At 40.1% G+C, this 12,522-nt stretch overlaps 1 protein-coding gene across 4 annotated transcripts in view; it reads left to right on the forward strand.

The window, feature by feature from the left end:
• The first annotated feature begins 1,772 nt into the window (after positions 1–1,772).
• ano11 (anoctamin 11) overlaps positions 1,773–12,522 on the forward strand; it is a 28,132-nt gene continuing 17,382 nt past the window's right edge. For all 4 annotated transcript variants that reach the window (XM_063464051.1, XM_063464052.1, XM_063464050.1 and 1 more), the window contains exons 1-14: positions 1,773–2,221; positions 2,683–2,809; positions 2,908–3,101; positions 3,214–3,321; positions 3,626–3,762; positions 3,835–3,892; positions 3,977–4,087; positions 4,168–4,333; positions 5,168–5,258; positions 7,510–7,606; positions 7,690–7,833; positions 8,135–8,272; positions 9,385–9,483; positions 10,704–10,806. In XM_063464051.1, the coding sequence (XP_063320121.1) occupies positions 2,090–2,221; positions 2,683–2,809; positions 2,908–3,101; positions 3,214–3,321; positions 3,626–3,762; positions 3,835–3,892; positions 3,977–4,087; positions 4,168–4,333; positions 5,168–5,258; positions 7,510–7,606; positions 7,690–7,833; positions 8,135–8,272; positions 9,385–9,483; positions 10,704–10,806 (1,705 nt within the window). In that variant the 5' untranslated portion in view covers positions 1,773–2,089. The remainder of the gene's footprint in view (positions 2,222–2,682; positions 2,810–2,907; positions 3,102–3,213; positions 3,322–3,625; positions 3,763–3,834; positions 3,893–3,976; positions 4,088–4,167; positions 4,334–5,167; positions 5,259–7,509; positions 7,607–7,689; positions 7,834–8,134; positions 8,273–9,384; positions 9,484–10,703; positions 10,807–12,522) is intronic.

Below are 12,522 nucleotides of genomic sequence, written 5' to 3' on the forward strand. Positions count from 1 at the left end.
GAGTACACGTTAACAACTTCCTTTATTGCTGATAATAATTTTATAGTTGCTAGGGCAACCGTTACCACTGGTCTTGTTCAGAGGTATCTTTATTATTTAGTAGCACAGTAATGGTCTGCTTGTGAGGTTACCATGAAAAAGAAAGCTGTGAACTCTTTGTAGTAACACAGTTTCAAAATCATAAATAGGGTTAGAAGTTGAGACTGAAAGACTTGAAACCAAATGTAAACCATTACAAAAGAGCATCACTGATAGAAAAGGAGGCTGTGATGGTTTATGGCAAAAAAAAAAGAAAGAGGAAATTAAACAAACATAGAGATGTTGGATGGATGTTGGGTAAAACATCAAGGGTTTTGTCCTCTAGGGAAATTCACAGGAAAAAGTTTAATATGAAAATGAAGATTATGTGCTGTGCCCTAAAGCAGACCGAAATGTTACCGGCTTTGGATAAATAGTGTTGTTTTCACAAAGCTCGATCATCATTTGCTGGAGATGACGACATGCAAAAAAGGTTCAGTATTGGAACTTTCCACAGCTCATTTGTAAGAGTTACTTTAAATAGTCACAAAGTTATTTTAAATAGGGGGAAAAAAGAGCATACGAGTGTAAGTTATACTGATAACATCGAGTAAATACTATGACATAGCTAAACTTTGAGGAGTCAGAAACTTTTAAAGGTCTAAACTCTAAATCAAGTCAGCAGAATCCAGGTAATCCAGGTTTGTTGTGGATAGCTAAGGTGAAGCTCCAGAGCAGGGGTCTTGAACTCCAGGCCTCGATGCCCGGTGTCCTGCAGGTTTTAGATGTGTCCTTGATCCTACACAGCTGATTTAAAGGGCTAAATTACCTCCTGAACATGTCTTGATGTTCTCCAGAGGCCTGGTAATGAACTAATCATTCGATTCAGGTGTGTTAACGCAGGGTGAGATCTAAAACCTGCAGGACACCGGCCTCCAAGGCCTGGAGTTCGAGACCACTGCTCTAAAGCATCTTTCAAACTCTGTGCCCACTAGTCTTGGCTCCGGCATTGCATTAAAATCCACTCAAAGATACTTGTGATGTCATCATTGTTTTTAAAATAGAGTTTCCCTTTGACAGCACAACTCTGGTTACTGTATGTGTTGTGTTATTCCTTCATACATGTCTCACAGGTTCGACTCTGCTCTGACTGCAGCACTGCAAACAGCATGAAAAGCAGGAAAGCTGCTGGAGGTGGTGTGCCAAAAAGTGACTTTATATATCCTTTATTTATCCAGCTAAAAAGTCTCATTGACAATAATTTATTTATTTATTTACTCATTTTATATATAACCTCTTCATTCATCCTGTTGACTACAATATTTTTACCATTATAAGCAAAGTTATTACACATAAAAACCACACAGAAACATCACTTTTTAGCTAAAAAAACCCCTCCTGGTACATGTGGGGCTTCTGGACTCTGAGTATAAACCAACAGCATTTTTAAGTGCGCACAGTTTGTTCTGCGCTTTGAGAAGATCACGTGGGGGTGGTGCTTTGCTACATCCTCCTGTAATTTATGTTAATTATCTGCAGAATTTCAAACCAATTCAGTGAAGTATATGAAACAGCTTGCGTGGATGAAGGAATACACATTGACTTCAAAGAGAAGAATCCTCTCACAGTGCGTTATGTCCACATAATTATATTATTATAGCACATAAGAGCTTGGACTGCCACTCACTAACTGTTACATTATTTATGAGGTGAAAATGTGCGATGTACATTTCCCTGCTGAGATGCAGCACAGCACTGTGCGTGGTGTTGCCTGCGTGCTAGATCCATTACGGTATTCACGGCTCTTGCAGTGGAGCAGAGGAGCCTGATGGATGCGGAGATAAAAAGCAGAACGAGGACAAGGGAAGCGCAGATTGCTACAAATGCCGACTTCAGCAGCAGCTTGTTTTTCACTATAGCAAAGACCAGTATTTAGATTTTTTTTTTAAGGCTTATTCTTTTTTTTGTATCTCTTACCTTCAGCCTGGCTGAAGTTATCTTTGAATTCCTTCAGTACAGATTTCATGTGAAGGCATAGTGTTTGTTTCAAGTCACAGGAGCTTTTTTCATCATGTTGAGGAAGAGCTCAGAGCGGCTGAAGGGAGACAGAGAGGTCCTCCTGGATCTGGATACTAGGGCTGAAGCGCAAACCACAGAGAGCTATGGGAGCCTGCAGAATGGGAGCTTTATCCCCCCACGATATGTAAGCTCTGCTTTACTTATTTCCTACAATACTGCAGTGTGATATCTCTTCAGCTCACATAAATCTATAAAATCGCATCACTGTCACACAGCAGTTATTCATTATTCTGTTCCCTTTTGGCCTCAGTAATTTCTCAGAGATGTGGCAGTGAGTCGTGAGGGGTTTTACCCTTCATGTAATATAAACATGAACACAAGGTACTGTAAGGACACTGATAATGGCTTGTGGGGAGGCATGACTTTACGGCACTGAAAGATTTTTTTCCGCTCATCTTTCTGGTCTCATTACTGTGGAGTGGAGGCATGTGCTAGCACAAGGATTAAACCTCTCCTCAAAGCCAATTAAACATTCATACACCGAGCGAAAAGGTTCAAATGCAGAAAAGTGAGCAGAGTTTTCGTCAGCAGCTGTCACGTGCTTTACAGAGTTTCATGATATATTAATGGTGGCCCAACTGTCAGCTTTCAGCTGCAGCTGCTGATGGAGATATGGATGGCGATGATCCCATTTATATGCAGTCTACTACAAGAAGTAAGCAACCAGTGCCACAGTTGGGGAATTACTTCAGAGACGGGAGAACTAAGATTGGTAGGCCGCTTGCTTTGCATGAGGTTTCATCAGCTCAGTGGTAGGTAGACAAAGTCATTTGTTCATTTAACCTTTCACTCCTCTGGTCTGGGGTGCAGACTTTGTGCTGGTGTGGGAGATTCGTTCACGGAGGAAGCGGCGAGGGAAAGGGACAAATATGGCTACCAGTGAGGAGGGGGAAGCCATTCCCACTGAGGAGAGCAGCAGGTCTGAACGAAGGAAAGCACAACTGGCTCAGTGGAGAGAGAAGTTTGTTCAGAACTTGGAGAGTGTTGGCTTGGTCATGGAAAAGGTGTTGTGGACAAGATTAAAGATTATTTATCTTATTATTAAATTATTAAATCTGTTCATTATTTTTCCTGACTTGTTGATTAACGTCTTCTTTGTTGCCTCTTTACTTGTAGGAGGAAACTGCAAATGAAAAGAAGACCATACACTTTCTCAAAATTAGCGCCCCCTGGGATGTGTTGGTGTGTTATGCTGAGGAGCTTTGCCTTAGAGCTCCACTGCAAGTAAGTACAGCTATTTATTTCTAGGTAGGTTTAATTTAAAGTTATTTGTTACATGACGTTAAACCCAGTTGATAATAATACTAATTTGTGGAATAAACAAGGATGAATATGAAAGAACACACTGATGTTTACCAGATAAAGTCTTTACTATCTCACTTTTCTCTTTAATCATGCAAACATTTTCTGATTATCTCTTAAGACAATGAAAACCTGTCGTAACTTTTCACTCAGAACCAAAAATGTGCATCTTATGCTGTTCTACAGTAATAGAAGGAGGTCACCTGTGTCTGTGTTTGTGTCCCAGGCACAGCAGCATCTAGACCTCAACACATCTGCTCGGGTACTGAGTAAACTATGCATACCTAACGTAATGACGGAGTCAGTGCCAAACAGGCCTCTGGACTATTACACATGTGCCTTTCGCAAGTCAAAGATGAGCAGGTGGGTTAACTTCTGCAAACAGTTGGATCAGATCACTGCTGCGTGTTTTGCTGAATGTACACCTTTCTTCAGATTCCTTGGCTGGGAAGATCACGATACATATTTCACAAATACTCAGAGGCACCGTGTTGTAAGTAACACAAGTGTGACAATAGCAGCATACTGAATTTATCGGATGTATATTTGAACTAACAGACTGAGAGTTTTATTTCAGGTCTATGAGATTCTTGCCAGGACAGCATATGGGAAAAGGAAGAAGGCTGAAGTCGGAGTGGACAGACTGTTAAATGAAGGGGCGTACACAGCAGCTTTCCCGCTGCATGAGGTGAGTTATTTTTATCTGTTCTGTACACTGAAATGTGTTGTTTTCTCTTTCTCATTAGCAGCATGTTTTTTTCTCTTTAGGGGCCCTTTCAGCTTCCAAAGCACGAGGTCCGACCTGACGAGCTGAACCAGAGGCAGGTTCTCTACTACTACTGGGCCCGCTGGTGCAAATGGTACAAGTATCAACCACTGGACCATATCAGGGAGTACTTTGGAGAGAAGATTGCACTCTACTTTGCCTGGCTGGGTAAATATATATTCTTATTTCTGTTGTTCAAAAAATTTGGCTAATTTTTTACAGATAAAAAGCCCACTCCTTCCTGAATCCAGGAGGATTACAGAAGGTATCACAATAACTAGTAATGTTAATTAAATATTTAGATTTTGTCATTATTGCTCAAATGAAAACATAAATATCTGTGCAACTGTTCAGGTTTTCTCCCTGTCGACAAGTAATTTCAGTTTAATTAACTGGTCAAGCGTTCTATTGATATCTCAGTAATATTATTACCTTGAAGCACAAACTAAAGCAGTTTTTGCAGATTATTTGGCTGAAATCAATTTAAATTTAGTAGCTAACTATAATTTTATTACAATTCTGGTAATTTGATTTGAGTCTGATGGGGGCCAAAGATTTCTCTATTTAGAAAAAAACCCCGCTGTTCATTTTAATAAATGAGAAATACGTGGAGTCTGTATTACACGCCAGAGTCATTTAAAATGATTAGAAATGGATCAAAACCAATACAGGACAATAAGCAGAGTGCTCACATAAATAGCATACTGTATAATACAGCAATCTAAGCTACAGCCTCCTGGCACTGACTCCACAGTGAATTGCATCTATTACTTTTTTCTTTCTTTCTTTTTTCACAAAAAGGTACAAGTGGAAACTCTATTTTTTAGCAGTGAAATTCTTTTATGAATCTCTGTTAAGAGGAGAGTGTAGCATATGCAAAGGGGCTATACCTGAGCTTGAAACCATTATTGTCAGGATGAAAGTCATCACTGCAGCTGAAATTGAACATCTGTCTTGTATCAGCTGAGAGCTGCAGTCTAATGGAGCTTTTTGTCTCTGCAGGTTTCTACACAGCCTGGCTGCTGCCGGCAGCAGTGGTCGGGACTCTGGTCTTTGTGTCTGGAGTGATGTCCATGGGTACCAACACACCAGCGTGAGTCTGCATCATGTATACATAGCATGTGTTTTATTGTGTAAAACAAAATAATTTAAATGAAATGTCGCAATACAGACATGGCTAGTCACGTGTGACTGCACTCACTTAGATAAGGTATTGTGGTATAGTTATTGAAGTTTTACACACAGGGGTCAGTTTAAGCAGGCAGTTCAAACACAAGTGCAGCAACCACCGTTTTAATAGACACAAAAACTTGGATCTTGTCTTTAATAATGTATAACATAAAAATCAAACAAACAGGAAACCCTCACACAAAGTTATGCCAACCTCAAACCAGCTTTGGTGTGTCAGAATGGCGATAAAACAGTAATAAGGTGGAGTCAGTCTGCCATCAATCTGCTTTGATTTGTTTGTTTGCAAATGAATGAGGTCAAGTTGACAGATACATGCAGTCTGTGAGTCCAGTAAGATTGTTATAGATTTGAATCAGAAATTTCTCTGCTAATTGTGACATAGTTGTTGCAGGATGGTGATTTCACTGCAAAATATTATAGTCATTCAACAACCTTGCTTTTATTTAGGAATATGACTCAGACGAGTTGCATTAATCAGTGCAGGCTCACTCAAACTGACTGCAGCATGTTAGCAATCTGTCTGCATTTATAACTTTATTTGTAAACCTTTGCCAGTATGTCTGAGACTCAGATCAGACAAGTTGCCTTCAACCAGGTGCAACAGCCTTGTGATTGAAAGGGACTAGTTGCAACTAGTTGCAAACGGTTGCCAAATATGAAAAAATCCAATGCAGTCATCAGGCAACTATTGATCACCCAGCCCCCCGACCCCCCGATCCCTCAATGGAGTTTCAGATGGTAACCAGACATTATGTTTAATTAAACATACTTATGCACTGACATGTAAATGGCCTGTATTTGTATAGCGCTTTACTAGTCCCTAAGAACCCCAAAGCGCTTTACACATTCAGTCATCCACCCATTCACACACACATTCACACACTGGTGATGGCAAGCTACATTGTAGCCACAGCCACCCTGGGCGCACTGACAGAGGCGAGGCTGCCGGACACTGGCGCCACCGGGCCCTCTGACCACCACCAGTAGGCCACGGGTGAAGTGTCTTGCCCAAGGACACAACGACCGAGACTGTTCAAGCCGGGGCTCGAATCGGCAACCTTCCGATTACAAAACGAACTCCCAACTCTTGAGCCACGATCGCCCATCGTATCACTATTGATAGTGATTCAGCTGAATTTAATGCGCACCCACATGGCTCATAATAAAAATAAACGGGACTAATCATTGTCAGCCAGCTGCTGGCTGCAGTGGCTTCTTAGAGTCTTATTGTTTCAGTGAAGCTGCAGAAATTGGTGCTGTTGTGCCTGTTCAGAAACGTATAGCAAAAAACCTTACTGATGTCCAACATAAGAGCCAAAGTTCAACGCTGTACTTAATGCACACATGAGATTAGCATTGATTTCTTCTTAGAAAGAAAGCAAATAAGTGTGTTATAGCTTTTGTTTTAAGGGCTGCCACAGTTTCCTGGAAATTAAACTCCACTTACAGACTCTCTCAAACAAGCACAACTTTAGATTCAAATATTTCAAAGCACAGCGCACTCTGCATAAAGACTCGCTTCATAACTATATCATCTACATGTGGGATGTCTGTGCCGGTTTGTCATACATTATTTATTAAGAGTTGGCTCTCCTTTCTGGTATTTCTTCTCAGTGTAAGTGTAGCCTAGATTGTGTACAGTAATATAGCCTCTGTAACTGTTTACCAATCTTTTTCTGGCTTCATTTCTTAGGGACAAGTCGATATCCTAGGAAAGAGAGTCTGTGGCAACAAGAAAAAGCAGCCATCTCTAATGGACAATTAGTGCAGAATAATCCTCCTATTAAAAAAAAAAAAAGGAGGAAATAGATCTCGCTGTCAGTCCAGGCTTTATTTGTAGCTGATCCCATGTGTAGTCAGGGTTTCAGTAACTCACTCTATAACTGTAATAAAGGAAAGAGCAGTAGCTTTGTTTCCCGGCAGGAGGTTAGGAGAATGCTTTCCACACCGCTCATCTGTTCCCTGGAAGCAGTACGTAATAGGTATATGTGCAGCCTTTACATCCATTAGAGTTAATTCTCCCAATCCCTTAGCTCCCACACTGATCATTATTTGGCCTCACAGTTATGTGAGGCCAAATACGTGTTGCTTTAAAACCTGTAATTAGTATTATCTCAGGTGTAACTAATCTGTGTCAGTGTGTCTGTCAACAGGGAGGAAATCTGTAACAGTGGAGCTAGCTATACCATGTGTCCACTCTGCAAAACATGTAAGGCCTGGAACATGTCTGAGATCTGCACCTTGACGAAGGTACCAAGCTTTTCGTGGTGAACAAATCGCTGACTCTGCAAAAAAAGCCTTGAACCTAATGGTTGTACCTTTCTCTGTTGCAGCTGGGATACTTATTTGACCATCCAGGTACAGTGTTTTTCAGTGTGTTCATGTCATTCTGGGCTGTAACCTTTCTGGAGTACTGGAAGAGAAAAATGGCCACTCTGGCACATCACTGGGACTGTATGGACTTCCATGAAGAGGAGGTATTGGTTGCTTTCAGTATGAGTGTGATCATACTGGTCTTATTCAGTTTAGAGCTCTTAGGTCTGTCATGATTATAGATCCAGTAATACAATAATGGGCATCATGACTGGTTGCGCTTGTTTGCACAGGGATTCTATTTTTTTAATATTTTATTTTAACCTTTACACACGGAAGTTTCAGTTTTGTACAGAGTAAACAAGGTAAACAACAGAGCAAAGACTAAAGTTACAGACCAATCTGTGAACCAGACAAAGCCAGTGAAGAGTGTGTCCACTGATGATGGTCACTGTTTTCTTTAAGGAGCGTCCTCGGCCGGAGTTTGCAGCCATGGCCCCTACTATGGAGCAAAATCCAGTGACTGGGGTCAAAGAGCCATACTTTCCTGAAAAAACCAGGCTGTCTCGCATGTTCACTGGCTCCATGGTTATCATAATGATGGTGAGGCTATTTAAAATATTTTACATACTGTACTGCTGTTTTGTTGTTTTTGCACTTCAGTAAAAGAAATACTCGAGGTGCATTTTAACACTATGCATTATGTTTAGTTAGGTTCTTAAACGGTTTAACTACCACTATTATTGTCACACTGTAAAATGTCGTTCTAATACAACAGATCCAGATCCGCTCCCGAACAACAGACTTTCTCCTTTTCTCATCATTAATCTCATTGCACATGGTTTCAGTAAGGAGTCTCGGTTTCTCTTGAGCTTTTCCTTTTGTGATTGTGTTGAGAAATAGAGGTGGGGTTAACACCTTTGTGCCATTCCAGTAAATCCTGCATTGTTAACTGAACCCTTTTTTAATAATGAATCCAGGTCACATGCCCACAGTGCCAGATATGATCCCATCATCTCATCCACGCACTTTATGCTGTGTCCAAGATTCACTTCTTTATAGATGCAGATCTGAGGATCATTTTGCACACACCCTTCTTTTGATGATAGGATTAGAGATGGAAATGTTTTAAAAATTCTAATTCTCTTCCTTGTTCAGTGGAAGGATTTTGCTGGAAACATACTGATGTTGTGATAGTTATGAATTTTGATATAAGGAATGAAAATGTCTGCAAGTTAATTTCCCGAAACTGAAAGGAATAGAATTCACTATTAGACAAAGAAAAGAAATGAATATCATGGAAAAAATGATTCAGCTGTTACTAAATTTTATGGGAATAATACCTGATCCAAGCTCTTGTTGGAAGCTCTTGTTGGCTTGCCAATCTCTAGAAAAATCCTACTACTAAATGCTACTGACTAAGGAAAGCATATGCATGTCTAGCACATTCAATTAAAGCCGTCTTTTAAAAACTTTGTTTGTGCTCTGAAAGATGTCAGTCACAATGTAAGAGATATGGATCAGTTTTATGATGAGCATCATGAGAGCCGCATCCAAAATATGTCGTCTGACAATGAGGATGCTGGACTCTTGACTTCTTGGTCTTATATTATGCTGCATGGTGTTGATGATGACAGCAGACCTTTGTGTGCCTCTGGCTGTGTGCAGCATATTATGTCGCAGCTACAGGTGTGCTTTTCCCCCTCTTCTCTCAGCTGTGTGTGGTGATGATCTTCCTGGTGACGGTGGTCGTGTGCCGTGGTATCATCAGTGTGGTGATATTTCATTCTGGGAGCCCTGTGCTCCGGACAGAGGTACGTTACAGCTGTTTCATGCTTTGCACAAAGAAATGCTACAAACACATTGGAGCTTTTTTCCAAAAAGAAAACTGTTAATAAGAAGAGAATGCAATTATTAAATTATTAAAAATCATCGCAATCACATTTTATCACAGTGGTGCAGTGGTGGTGGAATCGACTGGCCATTTGGGGACTTTCTGTATGGAGGCCCTAACCCCATACATCCCCATACTTGTGTGGTTTCTCTCTGGGTACTCTGGCTTCATCCCACAGTCCAAAGACATGCATGTTAGGTTAACTGGTGAATATAAAATTGGCCATAGGTGTGAAAGTGAGTGTGAATGGTTGTCTGTTTCTCTGTTTAAGCCCTGTGGTTGACTGGCTCCCTATCCAGGGAGTAGCCCCACCCTTTGTCCTGTGACAGATGTGATAGGCTCCAGTCATAAGTTATATTTGTGGAATCAGCAACAAACTGTGATCACTGAAAGTGCTGCTTGAAGGCCCAACCATCATGACCATTCAGTCTTGGTTTTCTTCTTTGTCCACTGTGTACAGAAATGTATGCTGACACTTTTTTTTTTTTATCATATTATGTAACACATATGATCTGCAGTCAAATTCTCATGTTTACATTATACCAAGAAACAGCTCAGTGTTACTGGCTTGTTGATAATCAACCCTAATTTGTTTTCGGGGTCTTCAGCGTAGGGCTCAGTCACACTACAGTTAAAATAGGATGGCAGCCTTAGTGGGACCAGTAAAAACTGGTGGTTGGCGAATGAGTGTGTTAAATGTTTTGCACTCTCTGGGACCGACCGAGTATCAGTACTTCTACTTAAATGAAGAATCTCTGTACTTTTACCACTTCTGGTTTCTAATAAAGCAAGTCTCTGGATAAAACCTGTACTCCACATGAGTGTCAGTCCTCAGGAATACACACACACACACACACACCCTTATAACATAATCATATTGATTTTGGTTGCACAGCAGGCTCCAGGCACCGTTTTCTCTAGTGTGACAGTAACTTCACACATTTTTTTTTAACTTTTACTGCCATCAAATTGAGTTCACATGGTCAAAACAGATCAAATTATTTCTCTGTTTCAACATTTGAGTCGTGTTGTGTTGGTACTGTTTTCAATTAAATATATTTGTACATGTTTAAATGATTTTGCAAATCACTGCATTTTATTTATCATACAAACATTCATGCATTTAATTTCCTCCCCCAGGCAGGGACCATAGCCAACATCTCCAGCAGTATTGTAAATCTGGGGCTCATACTGCTGATGGGCCAGGTCTACACTGCATTAGCTGAGCAGCTCACTAAATGGGGTAAGAATCAATGCTGCTCTCACACACCTCAAACCTCTGTGGTGTATATTGTTATCAGCTTTGTACTTGATTGCCACTAACTAAAAGCTCAGACTTCTCCAGAGCAGGTGAAGCTCTTCAGTTGGATCCTTATGGTTATTGTTTCTGTCAAAGTAGGCTGCATCATGTTGCAGAATTATGGGACTGTAAAGTACAGATACAGAGGGCATAAAAAGTCTACAAACAAAAAAATATTTTTAAAAAACCTAAAACAATGTGGTTGGTCACGTCTGCACGCCTTCTTATAATTAGGGATAAGATTAATCACATGTGAATTCATATTAAACATTAGTCATCAGTTAAAGTGACTCATTAAAATCAAATGAAGTTCAGCTGTTTTTGTAGGATTTTCCTGATGTGTACCTTGTGGCATCTTACAACAAAATTTGTGATCTGCAAATAACTTACAAACACATCAAACAGATCTCATTGTTGAAAAATACACATGATATACATACATCAGAGCATCCAAAAGCATGTAGGGTGTGTGTCATGATCTGATGAGGCCAAAGTTGAAGGTTTTAGCAGTGATTCCTTGAGATATGTTTGACACAAAAACAGAACTTCACATCACCAGAGAAAAACTGTACCTGCAATGAAGCATGGTAGTGATAACATCGTGCTTTGGGGCTGTTTTTCTTCATCTGGAACTACAGTAGGGCTTTAGTCAAGCTGGGAGGATTTATGAACAGTTCTAAAATAGCAATCATTTTTCACAAAAAAACCCCCTTCAGGCATCTGCTAGAAAACTGAAGATCAAGAGGAATTGGACCTTGTAGCACAACAGCAGCAACCAGCTGCATATATCCAAATCATCAAAATAACTGATTCACCAAAAAAGAGCCAGCCTGAGTACAGATTCAGATCCTGCTGAAAAACTGTGGAGTGACCTGAAGAGGACTGCGCTCAAAAGATGGCGCCATAATCTGAAAGACTTGTGTTTTTACAGAGAAGAGAAGGGCAAATAATGAAGACGTGCCATGCTAACAAACATCTAACCAAAAAGACTGACTACTGTAATAAAATGAAAAGGTGCTTCAACAAAGTTGTTAGTTTAACCCTTTAACTCACAGTGTACCATATTTGATACATGAGTTTTCATGAGTTCTTGAGATGTTCACATGATCAGTGTGCAAAAACTCTGCTTATTTTTTAGGCAATAAATAAAAATAAATAATAATTTTCTGACAATTATTTCATGGGTCAGGCTTTAAATAGTTAAGGATGTGCATATTTATGCAACCAGATTGTTGTAAAAATTTTAGTGTTCATGTTTAACCCCTCCCAAAAAATTGTAACTGTTAATCTTGATGTTTAAATAGTTCAGCCACTGTTTAAAATGGATATCCGTTGCTCATGCTCACAGGTGTACACACGGGGGGACTCACACACACTAACTACACCCTTTTTGGCTCCTACCTCAAAGCACACTGTGCGCTGTCGATCTTACGTGCTGCACAATAATGTTTAATATTTAGCTTTTACTGTTACATTCCCATAACTCATCGTGATGTTGTTTATTATGTTGCTCTTTTTTTTCTGCTTGTTTTCTCTTTTTTCTCTCTCAGCAGGTGATCCAGGTGATTGATATATGTATTTTTTGTCTGCTTATTTTGTTGGTTTTTGTTTTTTGCCCTTTATCCCTGTCCCTCTTCCCCGCTGTTTTTCTTTCCCTTT

This window comes from Pelmatolapia mariae, linkage group LG20, assembly GCF_036321145.2.
Source record: "Pelmatolapia mariae isolate MD_Pm_ZW linkage group LG20, Pm_UMD_F_2, whole genome shotgun sequence".
Lineage (NCBI taxonomy): Eukaryota > Metazoa > Chordata > Actinopteri > Cichliformes > Cichlidae > Pelmatolapia > Pelmatolapia mariae.